Source organism: Ursus arctos, unplaced genomic scaffold, assembly GCF_023065955.2.
Source record: "Ursus arctos isolate Adak ecotype North America unplaced genomic scaffold, UrsArc2.0 scaffold_2, whole genome shotgun sequence".
NCBI classification, from domain to species: domain Eukaryota; kingdom Metazoa; phylum Chordata; class Mammalia; order Carnivora; family Ursidae; genus Ursus; species Ursus arctos.
Window position 1 is genome coordinate 50,890,593 of NW_026622874.1, and position 24,776 is coordinate 50,915,368.

The 24,776-nt window shown below is 37.0% G+C and overlaps 1 protein-coding gene across 1 annotated transcript in view; it reads right to left on the minus strand.

The window, feature by feature from the left end:
* The window catches only part of USH2A (usherin), a 676,313-nt gene that overhangs the window by 231,463 nt on the left and 420,074 nt on the right, over nt 1-24,776 (minus strand). Inside the window, exons 39-40 of the mRNA XM_026517347.4 lie at nt 8,680-8,830; nt 7,950-8,092 (exon numbers count right to left, since the gene is read on the minus strand). Coding sequence (XP_026373132.2) covers nt 7,950-8,092; nt 8,680-8,830 — 294 coding nt within the window. The remainder of the gene's footprint in view (nt 1-7,949; nt 8,093-8,679; nt 8,831-24,776) is intronic.

Sequence of the window (24,776 nt, forward strand, 5' to 3'; positions counted from 1 at the left end):
ACTCTAGCCGAGTGGGCTCCCTGCTCTTGTTGCAAGAAGGGTCCTTAAACTTGTGTGATTCAGGAGAGGAAGCTGAAAGCAGCTTAATTAGCTCCTTTGGCCAGGGAAGTGTTAAATCCTGACTCCTGGCACTCTTTCGATTTAGTGCTTTAAAATGATAAGCCGAATCATCTAATTCTATATACAAATCAACTGGCATGCTCCCGCATGGTGGAAAGGGTCACAACAATTATGTAAAACATGAGTAATAACTATAATTGGGGTAGTTTGCTAATACAATAAAAAGCTCTGAACATGAGAAAAGTTATGCTCACAGCGGTAGCTATCACTTTCTAAAGTAAGAATTCATGGATGAAATGACATGAAAAAGATGGTTATAAAATTTTAATGGAATGATAAAAGGCAAAAGTCAGCCTCTCAGCTGAATTCTTAAAATCCCTATATATCACAATCAGCTCCTTAACTGTAAAATCAATGTGGAGTATAACATGTTGTCAATGCGGCTGTCACTGGAGGGGAGACTGGGAAGTATGACAGCCACAGAGCTCAACTGGCCAGTGATGAAAATACAACTGTACAGCTCTCTCCGTGGGTGTAATTGTTTAGAGAACTCCCTCCTGGAGCTGGGAACAGGAGCATCCTTCCTGTTCAAATCACTGCCATTTCATTACAGCATTAATAACAGAAAGTAGTTTCGTTTTGGCAAATGAAATTATGTTTTATGGGAAACTATTTCGCTCATCAGCTTCAAAAGTTCAGCCCCAGCCTCAAATAGAGTAATAAAATCGTTAGCGGAGGGGTCTGCTTATTTGTTTTCACAGTCAGGTGCGCGTATTGGGAAGGGTGTGTGCGCACATGTGCGCGCATGTGTATGTGGGTGCGCGCATGTGTATGTGGGTGCGCGTGGGAATAAACAGTGCGCGTGGGAATAAACAGTGCGCGTGGGAATAAACAGGCCGCATGACTCCCACCTTCGGCGTGGATATAACTTCCAGTGGTTGTCTGTCTTCTAGACTTGGTTGCTATTAGAGTTACCCACAATTGCTCAGTTTTCCTGTTATGTTCTCATTATTGCTCTAAAGCAACTTTTAACCATTCTAATTAAAAACTCAGTTTAAAAGCTATGTTCAGTAATATGAACTCCACACATGAATATCCCCTAAATTTGCCAGTGAATTCAAGATCAAGGCGGCAAATAGATGGATGTATAATTACATACAGCAATACATTACATGCTAATTGTTAATGTAGCCTTTCAATGTTCGCTACTGATCTTAGCAGAAGAGTGATGGATTCTATCTTCTCTTTAATCATGAGTTCTTTTATCAACGTATTATTTATATCTCAACTACTTCCCAAAAAGGATTTTGACAGCTCATAATAAAAGACTTAAATGAAATAAGACCAATAAACTAAAGGTAAAGAAATATTAATCTTGGGATGATGAAGAGGGCATAATTGTATCCCAAAACAAATATTAAAAATGGGTACCCTTTGTTTTGCACAAAAACGAACGTGGAGCTTCTAGACAGCTGATAAAATAGGAAATGGGCTGTGTAACACAGGCATCTCACTGAGGTCTAATAAAAGGAGTTTTTGGAGACTAGAAGCTTGTTGAAATTGAGAAGATACTATTTGATAATCTGCCAGTAGGAGAACTAATACTGGGAAACTTTTTCTCCATTTCTCCCACAAGAGAGCAGAATATAGTTTAGGAAGAATGCTTTGACTTCTAGAACTGGGGGATACTGTTGCAGTGAATGCCTATGGATTCTTCCTTGAAAGTTTGGGACAGAAAATTGTCGATGTGAGAATTCATGAAAGCAGAAAAAATGTCCTGAAAGAACTGGAAGTTCTAGATTTGGAAGAACAGTATGCCTTCCGTGGCCAAAAGAGATCCAAGGGCTCAGGGAGGAAATTGAGGCCAGGTGGATAGAACATTTCATTAACCAAACCATCCTTTCAAAGGAGTTTCTGTTACTTGCTTTTAGCTTTGGATCTTAGGATATAAAAATAAGAATATAAAAATATAATATTTGCTTTTATTAATTCTGGAAATAAAAGAATTTGGAGGGGGTGGGATCCATGCACCAGAAAACAAAATGTGTAGTGATATGCATACAGAGACATTTTGCTCTCTAAATCAGCAGATGAAATAATTTACTTTTCATCATGGATCTTCTGTTATGGATAAAATAGGATACCCATAATCACTGTTTGAAAGGATAAATATGTCAGCATTCAGAACCTAATGTTTAAAACAATTAGGAAGCCTCTTTAGAATGGAGAAGGCAAAATAACCTTGCAGCACTACGGAAACCTATAGTTCATATTTCTTCATTAAATAAAATAAAATCTCCTGATGTAAATATGCTCCACTCTAATTTTAAAATATTCCTATTTTTCTCTCACAGAGAACATTTTTTAAGGTGCAGATTGAGACTTCAAATTCTAAAACACACTAATAAAAAGATGTTGGCCATGCAATATTAATTTCAAAACTTAAATACTCCTAAGAGCACAAATATATTTATTAAATGATCCAGAAAATCTTGCTCTAGAATTATCTTGATCAATTAATCCAATTTCATAACACAGTTTTACTTCTCCCTGTCACAAGGCTCAGAGTATAGGTTTCGAGAATAAGAAAAAGTGTTTTCCTTCTGGAACTCTCTTCTTATATATCCCTCCCTGCTTCATTTTGAAATAGACATGATTTTGGGCTAGCAGATGCCTCTCTAATTGGAACATTCATTATCCTAGTCAAGACAGTCAATGTTGAATCAAAGGGACAGCAAGCAGGGTGCCTCTGATCAAGAGAGAGAAAAAGGATTGCTTTGGGGATTTCCTTCTCACATTTGCCTCTCATCCTCACCTGCCTTATCTTAGAGTGAGGCCGAAACCACTGGCAGAACACCCTGCAAGCCACCCCCCAGGTCTCCTATGTCAGCGGACAACCCAGCAGCAATTGCTTCTTCTGCCTTCTTCTGGACGAGTTGTGAGGAAAAAATTTGAAATGTGATATAAAAGTGAACTCCAAATATAAATCATTCCCCTTTCCTTCTGGTCTTCTCCTCGGGGAAGGCTTTCTTGACATCCCATGTGGAGGGAAATGCTCGGCCTCTGGGCTCGCTCGCACAGAAGCCTCAGTTCTCCATACTCTACAATTTCGCTCTCTGTCCCCCTTGCTAGATAATGGGTGCCTCAAGGAAAGAACAGTGTCTTCATCATCCTTAATCTTGATGTCACTTGCAGTCCCTGGGAAAAGGCAGGTACCCAGATAAGGTTTGCTTGGTTGAGTTTTCACAGGTTTGCTTATATAAAGTCTTCTCAATCAGTACTTCAACTGATCATTTTGGAGCACCTGGTCTGTATCAGATCCTCCACCAGGCACTGGATAGATGGTCATCCCCCTCTCTCTGCAGGGGATACATTCCAAAACCCCCAGAGGATGCCTGAAACTGCAGATAGTACTGAACCCTATACATACTATAGTTTTCCTATACATACATACCTACGATAGTTTATAAACTAGGCACAGTAAGAGATTAACAGCCATAACCCATAATAAAAGAAAGCAAAATGGCAGATAAGGGGAGACTACGGTACAAAGATAAATGAAACAGAGACTTAGGTCCTGAGAAGTTACAGTTCAGAAGCGGCTACTGATGAAGCACAATACAAATCACAATTCTACGGTAGCAATGAGGAGGGAAGGCTTCACAGAGGAGGTAGCATTTGAACTGAGGCTTAATAAATGAGCAGATTTTGCCAGACAACAAATGAGGAAGAAATGTGTTCTGTTAGATACAGATGTCCATGAACATTTCAATGTCTCTCTGTCTTACTTCAGAAGAACCTCTCTTCCTTTGTAACCTTCTGTGAGAATCTCAGAGATCAATGAGGGGGTTGGGGAGAGGACACTCAAAAATACGGACAGAAAAAGTAAAGCAGGATCCAGATACTAGAATAGTATCCCTCATTGCTTCATCCCTTGTTCACAGTGCAATTATAGGTGTGGGAAAAATAACAAGGTCTAATATAGAGAATGCATAAAGTATGTAAAAATACTTAAAATTCCTCTGTATAGCTGATAGGATACACAGTCCTATGTTCTAGCATCCAGGCAAAACCCAAGAACAGTTAGCAAAATAATGAGCTCATGGAAAGTTGTCTAAGTAAATCAACAGAATAAACTGTTCAAATCCCACAAATTTTGTTTAATAATGCTTCTTAGATTCGTGGTTAAAAATATAAATGTGAGGGGCGCCTGGGTGGCACAGCGGTTAAGCATCTGCCTTCGGCTCAGGGCGTGATCCCAGTGTTATGGGATCGAGCCCCACATCAGGCTCTTCCGCTATGAGCCTGCTTGTTCCTCTCCCACTCCTCCTGCTTGTGTTCCCTCTCTTGCTGGCTGTCTCTCTGTCAAATAAATAAATAAAATCTTTAAAAAATATATATAAATGTGGAGTCTTTAACTTCAAATTTAGTAAAATGATCAAATATTTAAAGTCTTTTAAAAATATGTGATGACCCAATGGTCTACTCTAGAACCAACCTGAAAGAAGTCATTTTTAGAAAACAATCTCATTTTCATTAGGTTGATCTAATTGCCTGATATACCATAAATGTTTGCTGGTAAAATGACTGAATTAAAGATATTCCATGTTTTTATCTTGTTACCTGAAAAACGCTGAGAAAAACAGATTATCTGACTTTTGATGGTCTAGAGAATCCACATTTTAAAGAGAAGTAGGTTATCTCGTATTTTCCACAGAGCAGGATTTTAGCAGGCCAAAGTACATGTCCACATGCTAAAGTTACAGGAAACTTGCCCTTCCGGCCAACTACAATTTCTATATGCATACACTGCACAAAGAACAATTGTGAGCACACAAGAGAAAGGGAACAATAATATAATCAGGAATGATGGTATTTCAGGTTAAAAAATATCCAAAAATTTCAGTGCTTTGGCAAGTGTCTTCATGTTATCAATCATATGCATCCAAGTCTAACACAATCTTAATGTATTTTGCAAACTGCAGATATGCCAGGTGCTTGGACTGCCAGCAGCATGTAAAAAAAAAAAAAAAAACCCACAAACCACACACACACACACACACACACACATACACACAAAACAAGAACCACAAGTTGTTTGTATTTATCTGGTTGCAAATAGTCGAACACTACACTGACCAAGTTGGCTGGAACAAACATCTTTTATTAACACACGTTTAACAGGATTTAAAATATTCATAGGAAATGTGCATTATTATTATTTGGCATCAGCACACTAGATTTTTAAAAATGCATGGAACTGGATATTGGTGGCACTCTGATATAAATGACAAATTATTTGAAAAAAATCTATTAAGATGCTTCACAACCCTTTTCTCTGTCCATGAGAACTTCTCTTTGCACTCAAAGCATTTGTTTCTCTGTGCACAGTTCATTTCCTGCTTAGGCATCTCTTTCTGGTTTCAGCCATGTCACAAGCTTGACGAAAATCACAGTCTTGCTATATCACACTAAAAATATGCTCTTGGTGACCTTTTTTGGCACCGGGAAGTTTCGAGGCTTTGGCTGATGTGGAAAGGTGCCTATTGATGGTATGAAATGTAAATGTGGGCATGAGGTGACTTCTCTGTTTTATTCTGTAAGATGATATGTAGAATTTTTACATTAGAAATTGCACTTGGGCAAATGGGCGGTGCTGGTCAGGATCAAGTATGAAGTGTGATTCTGGCATGGAGCTGTCATCACGGGTGGTTTCATAAGCAATGCGTTGAGGCCCTGACAGAAAAACTGCTTTTGCCCAATGCCAATCACTCACTCTTTGTCAACTCAATTGCACATCCTTTCAGAGATGGCATCCATCTCCACTGACACCCAAAATACAGAGTGCGCTGCCATTATGTCTCCGGGGTAAGCAAGCACTGGTGACTTAACCTAGGGGGGCAAATGGCCAGCCTTTGGCTCTTTCATAATGTATACGCCTTTGCAGTGTGCACATGAAGCAGAAGAAGAAAGAAGTCATAGGTTTCAGGGAAAGGATGTGAATAAAAATGATGGCTGGGTGTCTTGGGTTAATACCAGCTGTATAGTCATGTGTTACCAATTCTTAAACAAGATGAAGGGTTAATACTAGTCACTTCAAACCCAGGCCCTACAAATCACAAAGAAGGCAATGTCTACATGCATAAAAATTCTAACCACATAGAGTAAGTAACCACATAGTAAGACCTGCTTTGTGGTAAGATAAGGCAGGAGAAGTTTGCTCAACAAAGAATGCTATGCTAATTGGTACTTTACAATGTTTTTTATACTTTATGTGATAACTTCCTATCTGTAGATAGAAGATCATGGCCTCTAGTCAAGAAGAATCACCACTGAGGAAATCCAAGTGTTGCACTTTCTCTGTGGGAATAGAAATTGTGGGGGCCAAAAAAGGAGTCCATTTCCCTCCTCCTCCAATGTGGCGTCATAGGATCCACCACCTCTGCAGTGGGCTGAATAATTATGTTTAGTAAATTTTACTGAGTGCCTTCAAGCATGCTATATCTTAAGAAGGAGAATTAAAAGTCTATTTTCAGTCGTTTTTTTTTTTTAATGTTTCTTTAAAATTCTACTTTGAGGGTGAGCTCTCTAGTTCATAAATCTGTATACAGTTGGTGACTATGCTGTCAGATTCCACAGAGTGTGTGTGATGTTCCCCCTAAAAGGGGTGTAGGTGCACTGAATAGTGCATTAATGCCTTCTGGGTCTTGGGTGTCGTTTATTGCACTGTGCTGATAATTTACTAAATGGTACCCGAGAGACCAAAAGGACTGGATGTGCCCTTGTAAAGTACCTAACTTGCTCCCAGGGAGTAATTACAAATTGGGAGAAATGGATGAAGTATTATATATTATTGTTCATAATGGCCTTTTTAAAAAATAAAGTAAGCTTTAAGGAAGGTAAATAGTTCTATCTCATTTGATGGCTTATCCTCACTAAAATAATATAATTAAGGATATTAGAGAAATAAAAGAATTTGTTTAATATACAATTGATATTGTTTCAAATACCATGTCTTTTGATTCATATCTAGCCTTTTGAAAGTCACTCAGGTCTTCATTGGATATAGAGCCGGAATGGCAATTGGCCAACTGAGCCACATCTTCTAAGGAGCCTTTGATTAAAAGACTTGACAAGATTAACCCTAAAAACCTCATTGTTCAAAGATACAGTGTCCTCATTCACTCTGCAGAGCTTGATTTAATTTCAAACTTTTCTAAAAAAAAAAATTATACTTCCATATAGAAGTATTATAGAAGTAATTTGTATAAAACTATCATAGCCATGTATTTATTTTCTATATATAACCTAGTAAAAAGTTACATATGCAAACACAGCTCTTTCATGGAAAACTAGAGAAGTCTCTTGATTGAATAAGGCAATCCCAATCTACTCTCTGTAATAGTGCTCAGATTCTACTTCTCTATTCTGAAGTCCGTCTTTCAGGTGTGACTTAAAGTATAATGGACTCTGTTTCCAGGAAAACGTTTAATGACACAGTAAGCAGCCTCATGAAGTGAGACCCCTATTTCATACCCTTCTGCCCGCTGGAATTCCTCCAAAGTAGAATACACTGAGTGGAAGGCGATAACTTCCCTTTTGCAGAGTACCTAGATGTACCCTGAAGGATAGAACGGGGCCATGTCATAATTTATCATGAATTACTTCTTCCTGTAGTGATTTTTCTTCTAAGTCCTCACCCTCCAATCTCCCAAGCCTACATTTTTCTTCTTTCTGGAGAGTGTGACTACCCTTGCCCTGGAAGAGATTATTGTCACTAACTGTCAAGAAAACAGTGGAGGCTTATTTCTCTGTTTTGGAAAAACTCAAGACATTTAATAGTCCCTAACGTAGACAACATTTGGCGGTGTATTGTTCAGACCACTTACTGTCCTCTGTGGTCACGAAGAGAATCCAGGAACTATGCGCACTGCCAAATCCATTGGAGGCAACCAACCGAAACTCATATTCTGTGTACGGTTGGAGATCTCTCACTTCATAGCTTAACGATGCAGAAGGATTGGAAAATAACCTACATAGGAAAGAAGTGTTCATTAGGAAGATTTAGACATTCAAAGAAAAAAAAAAAACCAGTAAAATCTTATTGCAAAGAGTTTTCAGAGAATGTCAACATACAGTTAAGTACTGTGATTTTCTGTTGTCGTATGAGATCTCTCTAAAAATAAGGAGCTCTTTGGCTGAGGGTTTGTACTATTGCATTTATATGAGATGTAAATTCTAGTAGTATTGAAAAAATTCTAGTCTGCTATTGAGACTGATTGCCATGTGGAATTTGTAGACTAAGTATTATAATTTTGTATATACAGCATTTTCTTTTTTCAGTTCAGGTGTATGCTTGTTTTATGCAATACATATGCTCATGGAAAGTTAAGGGGGAAGAAATCTTAATGCTATATAAATGAAAAATAGGTATTTTTGCAAAGCAAATAATTATCCCCTAGGGCGTTGCTTGTCTTTTGTTTATTTGTACTTTTAAAAGGTGGCCTTTGTTTGCTGCAAATGAGAACTGACCTATTCAAAGATTAAGACAATGTAAGTTATGTCCGCATTGTATAATCCAGGTGACAGTGAGGAGGATGGACAAAGTAGGATGCTCACTCTAGAAATCCATGGGTGGAGTGGCCAGGCCTCATCTGGAGTTGGTATCTGGGAGAGCCGGGAGCGTTGTTGCGAGCTGGTGTAGACCAGACAACCTGAAGACTGGTTGGAGTGGCAGATGAAAGCCTTGGAGGCAGCACGCCATCTGGAGCTGTCGAAAAACACAGATGAATTAGAGCAGAGAAAACTGTGGAGAACATATGCTGGATGGAATCGAAATGCTCCATATACTGGAAAAACTGTTCCTCAGGATCAACAACAATGTTAAACATGGTCCATTTAATTTAACATTTTCATTCCTGAACTACTGTACTTCCTTATTGTTCATTTCAACACAATTACATTAGTATTTCAATCTTAAAGCCAGCCCCCAAACAGCAAGACAAATGAATATGCAGCACATTCCCACCTGTACTTCTGTTTATCTAATTGAAAATATGCAGGGAACTTAGTGAACCAAATATTAAAGTACCTTTTTATTTTAACTCTTTGCTAAGCAGTCAAGCAATCAAACAGTGAAGGAGTCCAGATCTTTTATTTCTCCCATCTATATCACCCATTGCCACTTAATCACACTGCTATCCATGAACACAACTGGCTCTTTTTTTTGAGGATGTTTTATTACAAACGTATTTTCTACAATGATAAATATATATGATTGGCTGAAAATAGTACATTCCAGACTTTATTCTCACCTATGAAAATTTAAAAACTAAAGTTCTTCCTCATGTAATTTATATAGTCATTTGCTCTTATTCAAATATGTTGCAAGTTGAAGCATACATGTTGCTTTTTCTAGTTTAGTTGAATCTCTGGCCAATTTTTCCTGAATTCAGCCTATCTACTTGATATACATCTATCAGGGAGTTCTATTTGAATAGTTCTACAAGGTCTAACAGGAATGAGTGAAACTAAAGCCTATTCTACTTTTTAAAAATGACAAGATGAGGGGCGCCTGGGTGGCACAGCGGTTAAGCGTCTGCCTTCGGCTCAGGGCGTGATCCCGGCGTTATGGGATCGAGCCCCACATCAGGCTCTTCCGCTATGAGCCTGCTTGTTCCTCTCCCACTCCCCCTGCTTGTGTTCCCTCTCTCGCTGGCTGTCTCTATCTCTGTCGAATAAATAAATAAAATCTTTAAAAAAAGAAAAAAAAAATAAAAATGACAAGATGACTCTGGTTATTAAATTAATTTTTCCAACAGGTATAACTTGAATGAAACTATCATATTAAAATTTGTTCCAAAGCTAGCCTGAAACTCAAAAGAAATTAAGCAAAGCTCTGTGAATTCAGGATAATCACCTAATGGCTCTGAGCTTATATTTCTTATCCTTAGAATGGGGACAGTTTTCTTTGAGAATTGCTGTGAAGATCGGAGACAATGTAAATAAAGCACCTTATTTTGGGTCTTGGTAATTATTAGTTGTTGCCATTATTATTATGATGTTGGACTGATCTGAACTTCCCTTACCATAATTTGAGTACTACTATAATGTAAGTTTTTAGAACACTCTAATTACCGTAATATATGTTTCTAATGGCCAAAGATTACTAGAGGTCATTAGCATAGAAGGAGAAGGGATCAAAATAATGAAAACAACTATGAGGGTTCATTTTCAACTTTTTTTTATGCATAGCCTTATGTAGTGTGTGTGTTTTACGTACTTTCTCCTGCCGGAGAACCTGCCTGTGAACTATGAAGCTAATGAATGGCCAGTGATGAGAATAGACGAATTACATTACAGGTTTCATCAATCTGTTGTAAGGGTTTTGAGTTCATCAATAATCCACTAATTTATTCAATAAACATTTATTGAGCCTCTACTCTGTACAGAGAAGTATTCTTTGTGCGGAGGGATAACAGCCCGGAGTAAAACAGACATGGCCTCTGACCCTGTGGAACTTACATGTAAACAGAGGGAGCAGCATTAAGCCAACAGGTACATAAGATCATACTAGACAGCTAAGCTCCGGAGGACAATAAATCAGGGTAAGGGAGGAGAAAGTGAAAAGGAGTGCGATTTTATTATTATGTAACAATTCAGACTGGGCAGGAAAATCATAGGAAGAACATGTCATTAGGTGACATTTGAGCAGAGACCTCAATGACATGAGAGAGGTGGTCATGAGTGTCTGGAGGAAGAGCAATCCAGCCAGGGAGTGGTAAGTGTAAGGGCAGCAAGAAGGAGAGGCATCGGTTGTGTTCAAGAACAGTGGAGAGACCAATGTGGCTGACACAGGCCACGGAGAGGGGAAGGAAAAGAGGTTCAAGGGACAGGCAGGGTCTAGATCCCTTGAGATCCTATCTAGTTCTAGGCCTTGAAAATACACAAAGGGCTCTGGATTTCCTTTGAAATGGATTTAGGGGTCATTGCCAGGTTTTAATAAAGGACATGGTGCAATCTGGAACCTATAAAGGCTACTCTATGCTAATGGAGGAGTGGGGGCAGGGGTAGACAGAGGGAAATCACCTATTGTAGCAATCCAGGTAAAGGATGACAACAGCATGGATTCGAGTAACAGCAGCAGAGTTGGTGATATATTCTGCTTTCAAGTGAGTGTGGAGGGTATTTTGCTAAGAGAAAATAAGGGAGTTAAAGATGATGTTATTGTGTTGAACCTAACCTCCCAGGTGAATGGTGGCACCATTGCTGAGCTGATGAATGCTTAAGGGAGATCAGTTACGGGGGAGATCAGGAATCCTGTTTTGTTCATGTCACGCTGAAGAGGCATACATGCACCTCTAGGAGGGACATCCAGGAAGAAGCTGCAAGTGTGAGTCTGGATAGGAGTTGTAGAGGAAGGTGTGTATGGTATTTAATGGCTGAGACTTAATGAAATAACCCAAGCGGTGAGTGTAGATGGAAGGAGTGTGGAAGACGTCTGTGAACTGAGCCATGAGGTCCACCAACATTGTGAGGTCAGGAGGATTCTTCCAACACAAAGGAGGCATAAAGGAGTGGTCAGTGAGAGAGGACAAAATCCTAGAGATGGTACAGCCTGGAAGTCAAGTAAAGAAAGCATATCAAACGGAAGGACTGATCAACTGTCAAACGTGCTGAGAGTTTAAGGAAAGAGCCAGGATTATATTTTGCATTTGGCCCAGGGGAGGTGTATGGTGACAGTTCCAAGAATAGATGCTGCGCAGGGGCGGGTACGGCAGTGTGACTGGGGATGATGGGAGGGGAATGAGGGTATAGTGAGCACAGGCAACTCTTTTGAAGGATTTTGTTCTAAAGGGGAGTAGAAAATGGGGCAGCATTTAGAGAAGCTTCTGGTGTTAAAGGAAGGTGTTCTAAAAACTGGGAGATGTTATAGTGTATGCATACCTATTGGAAAGATCCAGAAGAGATGTGGGGAATGATAATGAAGCAGAAGGAAGAACTGCCAGAGCTAATTCCTTGTGTGGGAGAGAGAGAAGCAAGCCAGCAGGGCACGATGGCTGTTGAACAGAGCAGGGATGGTATACCCATTGTGCAGAAGTTAATTCAGAGACTGCTAATACAGAGAGAGAGAGAGATTTCATGATAGAAAAACAGCAAGGATCTCTTCTGATGGTCTCCATTTTCTCAGTGAAAAAAATGAAAACAAAGACATCAGCTCAGTGCTAAAGTGTGAGGATGAACCGGATGCTTTAAGAGAGACGAAATGGTATGAAATTGCTCCCTCAGTTAGTAGAGGTGTGACATGCTTAGGATGCAGTAGGATTTCTGTCAAGGGCCACTTATCCCATAATCCACTGCTACCGACTTGTTAATTGATCATTTATCTGTGAACACATATAGTTTTAACAATGATTATTTCTTATTTGCTCTATGTTTTTTAATTGATTCATAATAAATGAACATATATAGAAAAGGCATGGGCAAAAAGGAAAGTACAAAATTGTGTATGACATAGAACATATAAGGTCATGCCCCTTATTTGACTATTTTCTAATTTTTCTGTGTCAAGGAATATCGTATCATTGACAGTCCAAATTTGGAAGAAAAATCAGTTAAGTCATCAACATGAAAAAATTGTGGAATTTTAAATATATACACAAAAATCCATTCACATGTTTAAAACTGCATGATCACGCTATTAAGAAAGAATGGAGGCATGCCCCAAAGTAGGCTCCATAATAATCCAGTATCTTAGGTTCTCTTCTGAGTGATAACAATAACAACAACAAAAAACATGCCCATTAAACTGGTCACCCTCTGATTATATAAAATTGCAAAATATTCCAAACAGAGTGAACATCTTAAATTATTTACATATAACTATTCATTTTCCATGCTTCTAGTAACACTGAATTCTAGAAACCTTTCTTTCCCCTCTGGTTAACCCCTTTTATCCTAGATCTATTCCTTAGAGACTCCTTAGCCAAAGCAGTAACTGGGAGCCAGCCATAATTTCACCCCTGGTTTCTTAACAGAAGAGCCGTGTATCTATCAGCTTGATATATTGTCTCCAAGATGCTCTGTTGCTCGAAAAGCTTCTCTCCAGTTTAATATGACCCTCACGGGGCAAGCACTCCACAGACAACCTCCTGAATCAACACATCTTGTCCAGTAAATACTAATTCTACACAGCAAGTGGATAAAACAGCTACCCCAATCTATAAATTCAAAGGAAGGGAGTTTTTAATAAAATTTCAAATTTAACCTTTTTTTGGAAAGCAAAATGAATATAACACAGTAAGCCATAAATTAAATCACAGATTGGACTAGTCTAGATGCTATCATCTTTTAAATGTATGATTTTATTAAACTTTTAAATGATGTACACTTGTGGATTCTTCCCTATCTAAAAAACAAAAGAAAAACAAAAACAAAAAACCAAACAGAATGCCCTAAACTTTTGCTCCTTACAAATTATAGATCCCTGAGGAGAACTCTAAAAAGCAAAAGCAGAGGCTTTTTTCTTTTTGCCATGTAACTGGTGATTACCAAGGCTGTAGTGGTCAAAAGAGGAAACTTTTGGGGAGAAAATGAATTCAGTGCACTTCTCACCCATTTCTCAGGACAGCCCACCAAACTGTTACTACTGCAGTGTGTTTTGTGTGTATGTGTGTGCATTTAAAATACCGGAATGGGGGGCATGGATGGCGCAGTTGGCTAAACCACTGGTTCTTGATTTTGGCTCGGATCATGATCTCAGGGTTGTGAGATCTAGTCCGGCTCCATGCTCAGCGGGGAGTCTGCTGGAGATTCTCTTCCCCTCCTTCAGTTCCTCCCCCTGCTTGCATGTGCCTGCTCTCTCTCTAATAAAAAAATAAATCTTTATAAAAAATACATAAAATGTTGGAATAAAATACTGCATTAAGATATTGAAGAAGTCTATGATACTTTGTATTAAATTCAAATCTGTAATAAAATAGAGTGAATACCATTCTGCACAATATTCTTTGCTGGGGGAACGGAAAGGGCAGAATAGAGGGAAAGGGGAGTTTAGACCATCTACTTTATATTTAGTAGAGAAATAAGATATGACTCAACTATAACACAGAAAGTGTACACAGCATAAAAGAGGTATAAGTGTTTCAGGGGGGTTCAGAAGTCTGAAACTCACATCCGGATGTGCACTGGACCTTGTCTTTCAGAGGGACAGGCCTTGAAGAGGCACTGACATGGGGACCATGTGAGATGGTTTCTGCGGTGTAATTACGTCTCAGCGTGATTCCAGGGTCTACGACTCCATCAATTCTGCCCATGCTCATTCCAAGCCCATGTGCTGCTTCTTCCTGGCTTCACTTGGAATCTGACTCTAGCCTAGCTCAAACCACCCACCTCCCACTTGAGAGGGTATATTGTTGGCATCCTCATTTAGATTTCCCTGTTAACATAATGCAAGAGAAACCATGGTCTTTTATCTACATGCATTCTGGCTGCACCACTGAAAAGCCTGGCACATACTCAAAATCCTTGGATTACACATTTTCTCTCATTTTCTGAAATAGCTACATATGAGCAAGGATTTTAAATCCTAGTTTCCAGAATGGAAAATTAAAGTTCAGACACATACATTGAGTCGTTGAGTCATAAACAAATTGAAAACAGAAGGCAAGACTCAATTTCCAGTCACTAAACCATATGTCATTAAAAAAGATATTAATTATGAGGAATATGCAGATGTGCTAACAAATGGACAGTCAACCTTGAGCACAAGGATATACAAATAGAGCAGCATTAAATAGTGGCAAGTAGGTTAAAATAGATTTAATGTTTACCAAACAGTCTCTCATCATATCTAACTTTTTGAACACATTCTTTGTTAGGTTTTTTTTTTAAACATAATTATTTCTGATCCTAGGAATTACACTATAAAATTATAGTGTTATCTCTTTGTAGTCTAGATAAAGAATGTGAAGCTCAGAGAGGTTACATCTTTTATCTCAAATCACAAAAGTGGTTACTGGTAGAGTGAAGACCTGAATTGGGACTTTAAATTCAAAGACAGTGCTCTGAATTCTATTCCACAAAATGGCATGTTACAGTAGGTGCTTGATATTAGAAAATAAATATATTTATTAGGATGCCTGGGTGGCTCAGTCAGTTAAGTGACCGACTCTTTGTTTCGGCTCAGGTCATGATCTCAGGGTCCTGAGACTGAGCCCCACGTCAGGGTCCCTGCTCAGCTTGGAGTCTGCTTGAGATTCTCTCTCTCCCTCTCCCACTACCCCTCCTCCCACTCACATGCTCTCTTGCAGACACGTGTTCATTCTTTCTCTCACATAAATAAATAAATCTTTGAAAAAATTAAATTTGTTAAATAAGCACAAAAGCAAACCATTTATAATATTAAACAGACTAGGTTTAGTAAAGATTGGGTTTATATTCTGTCTAACTCATATTCTTAAACAGTTCTTTCCTGGTCTTATTTATCACAGCAGAGCCTCTGCTCCTTATTATCCACAAGGAACCTGACATAGAACTACTTGTGTGAATTTGCTAGTTCTCAGAAATTAGTCAAAGGCCACAGAAATTCAATGAAATACAAAATGGTGAGGTCTTCATGTTGGTAAGAAAAATATATTTAAAATATTAAATGTTATTCATACATATGCCATGGAATTTACCTTTGACCATAGAACATTAAAAATAAAACAAGAGTATTTTAAATCTGGAGTGCAGGTAGCTTAAAGGCCACCACCAAGTATGGGATTTTTGCCTGAAACATCCCAGGCAGGTGACATTCAGGCCTCTGTGTGTTCATTACCAGTGAGAGGAAAATAGTTGCTTTGCAAGGTGCCTCATTACATTATTGGGTAGTTCTTATTTTTGGTAAGCTCCTTTTGATATAGAACTAAAAACTCTATCACCTCTACAAAAACTTAAGGTGAATATAATTTTTGGTCTACACTGGGACCTCTGAGAGCGAAACAAGGTACTCTAAATAATTAACAGGGGTTAATTCAGCTGCAGCAGGTAAAAATTGGGGCTATCATGGGCAATGGGTGCATATGACTGGTCATGTTAACACTGTACTCATTAGGTCCTTGTCTTGGTTGTACTAATTCCTGAGAACAAGCCTCTACTACCATCATGGGATAAAACTTCAGGCATTTTTAAGTGGTTGTCTTCTCCTCCACTGAATTTCTCCATTTCAGGTTAAACATATCTGCTTCCTCCCAACTAGTTTCTAGGATTCCTCAACCATTATCTAGCCTTGGTACCTGACTTGGATGTGTTCCAGCTTGATAATGTATCTTCAAAAATATGAAGTCTTACACCTAAGTTAAGCACTCCGTGTGTTCCAACCAGAGTAGATCACAGGGGAATTCTGACTTTCCTTTCCTCAAGGGAAGTTGCTAAAAATTCATAAGAATCTTACTTTTGGCCTGCTTAATATTGGAGTTCATCCATGTTATTCAGATTAGCTACACAGTTGATTCAAAATGATCATATGGATAGATAAAAATGCCAGATCAATTATTATCCAACAAATACACAGACTCTGAGAGGAATGTCATTAAAGAAACAAAGTATTTAAGAGGATACTGTAGTACCCAGCACAGTGTTTCATTTACAGAAGATGTCCTACAAAAATGTATGTATGGATGAATGAATGGATAGATAGATGGAGCTATTGATAGAGGGTAAGATCTGCAGAAAAATATCTTTCCCCTTTGACTCAATAATTGTTAGGATCCAGACCATATTATCTATTGACAAATAAAGACGCAGTTACCTGGAAATGGATAATTATTTAACATAAAATATTAATTGCTTGGAGAGTACTAACACAGCAATATCAAATTAGATCTGAAATACTACTTTATAATACATTCATTTTATCATTTATTTCTCTCAATGCCCCATTCCACAGATGTACAAACTGAAGTTAGAAAGGTCAAGCAACATGTCTGAAATAAATGATAATAAATGGTGACCTATGGCTTCAACATATCTGTTGGTCCCAAGACTGTAACTCATCTCTTAACACCAACTTGAATCTTAAATTTAGGTCTAGCCATGGCTTTTCCCCATAACACCAAAGTAATGGTAATATAAATTACTTGAAAAGAGAACTTATTATTATATTTCCTTATGTAACCATTAGAGCACTTAGGAAATTTTGCTAATTTAGTATTGTTTATCAAAGAAATACTGAAAAAATGCTAAATTTAATTTCTACAGAGCTAAACACAACCCCCTTTTAAAGTGTGTATTTTCTAACTATAAAAATAATATATGTTCATGGTAGAAAATTTGAAAATTACCAAATGAAGAAAACAATTATCCATAATTACATTACCCAGAGACAGCCATTCTTATACTACTACAGACTATCTCTCTTGTCTTTCTTCTATACAAGTATATTTATGCATAATTTTTTGAAATTTGAAATGATTAAGCTGAGTATGTTAAATAAATTATTTAGTAAATTTTGTTTGCTTCACAAAATATGGTGAAAAATCTATGTCATTGACTGCATTTTTTGGAAACGTGACTTAATAAAATAACTGCAAGTGATATTTTTACAGACATGGAATCTTCACTTAACAAAGCTGATATTGATGGACCAAGAATTTGGTTCTGAAGTGCCTATATATATTGATTGTACTATATATATAATTAACATACAGTGTCATATTAGTGTAGGGTGTACAACAATGATTCAACAATTCTATACATTACTCAGAGTTCACCATGATAAGTATAGTCATCATCTGTCACCAAACAACATTATTACAATCTTATTGGCTATATTCCCTATGGTGTACTTTTCATCTTTGTGACTTATTTATTTTGTAACAGGAAGCTTATGCCCCTTGATCCCCTTTATCTATTTCACCCATCCTCCTATCCACCTCCTCTCTGGCAACCACATTCTCTGTATTTAAAAGTGTGTTGTTTGTCCCTTTTTTGTTTATTCATTTGTTTTATTTCTTAAATTCCACTTAGCAGTGAAATGGAATTTATCTTTTTATTTCACTTAGCATTATATCCCCTAGGTCCATTCATGTTGTTGCAAATGGCAAGATCTCATTCTTCTTCATGGCTGAGTAATATTCCACCCATCTTCTTTAGTCGTTCATCTATGGACGGACACCTGGGTTCCTTCCATATCTTTGCTATTATAAATAATGCTGCAATAGACATAGGGTGAATATGGCTTTTCAAATTAGTGTTCTCATTTTCTTTGGGTAAATACCCAGTAGTGGAATTACTGGATCATATGGTAGTTCTATTTTTAATTTTTTAAGTAACCGCCATACTGTTTTCCACAGTGGCTGCACCAATATGCATTCCTACCAACAAGGTCCATTATAGTTTTAGAAAGCAGTTGGCTATATGGGCCTGGAGTTCATGGGAGCATTTGGGGCTAGATATATAAATATTGACTAAAGCCAATAACCTGACTATGATTAAAGTATTAAAAACAGGCTTACTGACCATTTAGTATTTCTTAGTTTCTAAAATGCTTGTTCATGTATTTTTCAGTTAGCATTTAAAAAATGTTTAACTTAAATAGCTTATTACCAATTTCTTGAAATGTTTTTATGTAGTTTATTTGAGCTAAATCATAGAACAGATGTCTGTGCATTGGTTAAGATCAATCAGACCTGGGTTCAAATCCTGATTCGACTTTTTGTTGTTGAATGAGTACCTTAACTTCTCTGTGTCTCAGTTTTCTTATCAATAAAATAAGGATAAAAATAGTACATACTTCATAGGGTTGGTTTGTGAGGATTGAGTTAATGTAACATTTACATAATACAATAAAGTATGCACTGTAAACACTGTATGTGTTTGCTATTGTTATAATCTTGAACTTTCCCCCAATATCAGACATATGGTTCTGCCATGTCTGTTACTCCATGAACACCCTTATAGTTTATTACAAAATCTTTCCTTAAGCAAGGGTCACTGAGTCACTTAATGTCTTGAAAAACACATGTTGCTGGGTGATTTTGTATTAACCAAAGAAACATAATAGTTATAAATTTTTATTTTGTGGAAATAGGACAGTATTTTGAGGTGAACATCGCAAGTGCCTTACAGGCAAATCTAGCTCAGTTTATAACTATTTAGTGGCGCAAACAGTCCAACTGATGACTCTATAGCCCACACCACAGAAAGACTGCATATATGGCAGAAATTAAATATGTTTGGGAAATTTGTATGTTTATGGTTTATTGAAAGCTTCTTGAGGACAAGGAACATACATTACAATTTAATCGTTTCTCTTTGTAATTTTCTTCCCCATCCCTGATGTCTTCGCAGTGATATCTCTCTAAGTACCTTATTTGTAGTAACAATCATACTGATAAAAGAACAAAATCTGATCCTACACTAGTTTTTAAGCACTTAAAAATTCACAATATTTAGAAAATGCATGCTCTGATGATATCCATTAAAGAGCTTACTTACACTGTCCAGCCATCTTAATTTTGATCAGCTTTGTTATTGATTTTTACCTCATCAATTTTGATCAGCTTTGTTATTGATTTTTACCTCATCAATCAGATGAAGATCTCATTACATTTTAGTCAAAAAAAATTTTTTTTTAATATTTTTCATTTATAATTAGCATTCATCAATTTAGATATTACCACGTATTTCACATACATTATCTTGTAATACTAAAAATATTCTTCTGATATAGTTAGTATTATTTCCCCATTTTATAGATAAATATAGGTTTAGAGATATCAGATATCCCTGACTGGCCCAAATCCAGAGATTGTGCTTTTAACCACACCCTTCTTCATATAAGTGGAGTTAAAAGTTAGGCTGGAAGTCATGTGGTCTGGAGGCAAAGTCTATTTTGTTTTATTTTATGGAGGTAAAGTTTAAATATGAGGAGAGGAACACTTATTGAGATGCTCTGGTGATAGGGAAATTTTCAAAAGCTTAGAAAATTATACTAAATGTATCAGCATATATTAAAATAATATGAAACATTATATTTTCGCTAATTCAGAAAACTCTAAAGTTTTCATTTCAAAACAACAACAATAACAATTAACATTTAAATGCACCTACATTTTCTCATTTGATCTTACAATCACACCATGAATTAAATGGTGTGGGTATTGCATTGCTTTTACAGTCCCTTGTGATTGTCTGAAGTGCCAGGTTGGACTCAAACTTGTGTATTTTGACTCAAAACTCCATCCTATTTCCTGTTAACTATGTAGTTTCCAAGCTATAAATATTGGAAATAGAGAAGGATTAAAAAATTTATGATAAAATTATATTGCTATTTTTATATTCTCTGAAAAATTCATCTACCCTTCCTCCTTTCCTCCCTTGCCAACATTTTCCTGGGTGCTGGGTACATAAAAGAGAACACAATAGCCATGGTCTCCACCATTACAGATGTGAGAATATTGTCAAATGGAGGAGGGCTGGCATTGAACAAATATAAAACAATCTGGTTAAACATGCAAAGTGCTTAGAAGGAGAACATTATGCTGTAAGGGATTATTAGAGGAGGCTGACTTGACATTGGTTGAAAGGGCAAAGCTTCTCTAAGGAAGTGGTATTTAAGCTGGGACCCATTGAAGGACTAAGATTCTGCTGAATTAGCGGACCAGCAGTTGTAAGGTGATATAGACATAGAACTTACTGTTCGAGGGACTCAAAGAAGGTGGCATGTACTCTATTGGAGGGTCTTGTAAGCCAGGTAAGGAGTCTGAAATTTATACTAAGAAAACAGAAAATCTTTGATTTCTATCATTTTTTTAAAGCAGAGAAAGAACATTATCCAGTTTAGTTTTGCCAGACATTTTGAGGGGGGAGGGAAAGATGGTGGCTACTATACTATCTGGTGAATTGACTGGATTAGATTTTGAAAGCAATAAATAGACTTATCATGTTACTTACATATCTTGATTTGATTTTTTTCATAAAAGTTGAGTACAGAATATTAAAAAAAATCCAATTACTTAACATTCCCAGCTATTTGTTTTCTTTAGATTTACCTCGTATAGATCATTCTTATGCAGGTCAATAAAGAATAAACATTCATGTCATTAGAGTCTCGATAAGAGGGAAAAAACCAGTCATAGATAGATTTTATAATTATTCACCTGCCTAATTCCCAATATAATTTTAAAACACTTAAAATAAAAAACAAGAAAACAAGGCTAAATAATAAAACAAAGGATCAGAAAATTATACTACAAAATGTAGGCTGAGTTTAGCTGTTGTTGTCAAGTACCAGATTCATTTCTGAGATGCATGAGAGGCAAGGTACAACCAAAAATGAAATATGAGTTACCAATCAAAAAATTTTTAAATTATTTTAAGAACTTTCAATTTTCTTTACTATTTTATATTAAAAAATTATTTTTATTCTTTTATCCCAAGTTTTCATTTTATGGGACTGTATACTTAAGAAGCTGGGCTTAAAATGGATTCTAATTATTTAATGAAAAAATTTGCATTTTATAAGAGAATGGCAGTAAATCAATTAATTTTTCTGAATTCCAAAAATAACTACTTACAATACCTCATTAAATAAATAAGATACAACTTTGTACTTAAAACTAACAGTCGACTGGGGCGCCTGGGTGGCTCACTCAGTTGACAAGCCTCTGCCTTCAGCTCAGGTCATGATCTCAGGGTCCTGGGATGGAGCCCCAGGTCAGGGATTCCTGCTCAGTGGGGAGTCTGCTTCTCTCGCCCTCTGCCCCTCCCCCCAGGAGCATGCTCTTGTACTCTCTCATGCTCTCTCTCTCTCTCAAATAAATAAATGAGATCTTAAAAAAAAAAAAAAACTATCCGTCAACCCTAACAATATTCATATAGTTGTCTTACTTCATTGTTTACAAACACATATTATTAGTTTATTAGCAACCCCCCCAACCCTCCCCAGTAAAGTAAAATCAAGTTCCGAGTACTCCTGATTCATTCCAGTATTTCCCAGAGATTTCCAAGTGCCATCCAGAACATGCAGTAAATGCAATTATAAGCAATAACAAAATGGCAGCCACAGCCTCCAATCTCAGGAGGGAATGCACTATATCTGTTCTAGAAATCTTTCTAGCCCAGGAACTAGGATTATTCCTGGCAACTAGAAAGAGCTCAGTAAATGTTTTTTGGATGAATGAAGGCTGAACAATGTTCAAAGTTTTGGTAAAGATTTTGATTTTATTATATTAAGGGTTTTTAACAAATTGACAACTTTAATAACTTTGGTTAACTGCCTTGTAAAAGATGCTAACATCTTGATATTCATTAGTAAAGATAAATATATTAAAATGGTAGAGTTAATTTTAAACATTTATTGTATGCCAGGCCCTGAACTAAATGCTTTATACAAATTATCACATTTAATCTTCATAATAGTCCCATGTGTAAAGTGGGGTGGGTCAAGAAAAGGGAGGCTTAGATAAAGTTTTAGTTTGTTTGGGCTGTTATAACAAAATACCATAAACTGGACAGATTATAATAAACAGAAGTTTATTTCTCACAGTTCTGGAGGATGGAAAGACCATGATCAAGTCACCAGTAGATTCAGTGTCTGGGGAGAGCCCAGTTCCTGACTCATGGGTGGTACCTTCTTGCTGTGTCTTCACATGGTGGAAGGGGGCAAGGCCTCTTTTTGAAAGGATTAATCCCATTCATGGGGCTCCATCCTCATGACCTAATCACACCCCCAGCTCCTACCTCCTAATACCATCACATTGGGTGTTAGGTTTAACATATGAATTTTGGGAAGACACAAATATTGAGACAAGAGCAGATAGGATATGTGATTTACATAGATTATAGAGCTAATAAGTAGTTGACTGCTGTTTGAATCCAGCAACCTGTCTCCAATACCTAAGCTTCCTACTGTTATTTTAAACAATGCCTTTTCTAGTTACCTAGCCCCGTCGAAACCTTGACTCCTCTCCGAGGCAGAGTGTGGCTAGACTCCTTTACCTCCAAGAACCAACTTGGAGTCTGGATACTGCTTTGAGGAGCAGAGAAATCTTAGAGCTAGGAGGTTCGAAAGGAAGTAAAACATTTTTGAAGGTTCTGTTTTTTGTTTTTTGTTTTTAAATAACCATGTCATTTAAATCTTGAGGAGGTTTATTTGGAGGTAGATACTTGGAGAAACTGTTTCTGTCCTACTTTGTCTCAGTCTCTCTATCTCTTTATCAGGATTTTTTCCCCCTTACTTGTCAAAGCACCCCTGTTTCTAAAAGTTCCCAGAAAGGTCTCCAGAGAAGAACAGAAAAATAAGACGTGTAACAGTGCCCATAGGCATTACAGACCCAAACTCAAGAAACGATGACATTTTCTCAAGGTTGTTACGAGTGTAATAGAAGAGTATTTAGGACAAAAGCCCTAAGAAGAAAGCATATGTATAAAATAAATTTTTGTAAAAAAAAAAAAAACCATCATTTACCTCTCAGGTCAGTGACAAAATAAAATATCATACAATACATTATTGAATAAAACCTGAAGATGGTATGACATTTATCTTTGGTCTTTCACTGACTCATCTGGGTCTACCTCTCTGAGGTAAATCCAAAATCTCACCAAGATTTCACTGGTGTGAGAATACATCAGTCAAAATTGGTGCAAATATTTGTCAAAAGTTACATGCAACCCAATTGGCAGATCTCACCTAGCTCTAGTAATTGTTCTTCATGAAATGAAAAATTGTCCCTGTGTTCGCCAAGAACACTTTAATTAGAATGGAAAAGAAGCCAGGATATCCCCAGTTACAGTTTATAATAGGAGTAATATAGAAAGGGGTGGCAGAGGTGGGTCAAGGGCACCAGAATAAAAAGACACCACTGAATACTAATTGCTATTGACCATTTTGAGAAACAAAAGATTCTACTTCACATTAGCATCCATAGGACCAAGGCAACATACCTCCAACTCCACCTCCCTTTGTGGTTTAAGATTAAAGTGTTGCTTAAAATTACTCTGCAAGACAGTTTCAGTGAATTTGTTAACCAGGAAACATCAGACAGACTGAAGTCATCCTCTGTTAATTTTGAAATACCCCGAAGCTGTGAATGATGTAGCTTATTGTGCTCAAAGAAAAATAGGGATTTTGAATTTCATTAGATACATTATTTGTTCAACTAGAATGTGGAACTGTCACTTTGTCAGACTAATTAGAAGCTCTGAAGTTGGTGGTCATAATGCCCAGAAGAATTTTTTTTTTTTGTTACATCTCAAACCACCAACCAAATTTTATTCTTTTCCCTTGTAGGTATCCTAGATTTAGACACTCTATTTAAGTCCCTGCTTGTGACATTTGAATTCCTCTTAGTATTCCTAGGAGTATTCTTAAGTATTCCTATTATTTTGAATACCATCATATTCATCCAAATTAGTTTCCAGGCAGCATAGATTAAATTCTTTTTCCTTCAGAATCTGATTACTTGAGCCCTTTGTGTAGAGTGTATCTTCAACTGGAAAAATATTTTAAAACATATACAAAAATATTAATGGATTAAGTCTATCCTATTTTTAGTTAAAATATTGTTCATTCACTTCATTTAAAATAATTCTCTAAAGAATCTTACTTTTGTAAAATTAAAAATAGATGTGCTTAACAAGGTTAATAAACAGTTTTAACATTGAGTAAATGCAAGCTACATCAAAGCCACTCTCTTTAGAAAGAGTGCACAAAATATTCCCTTGTTGAATGT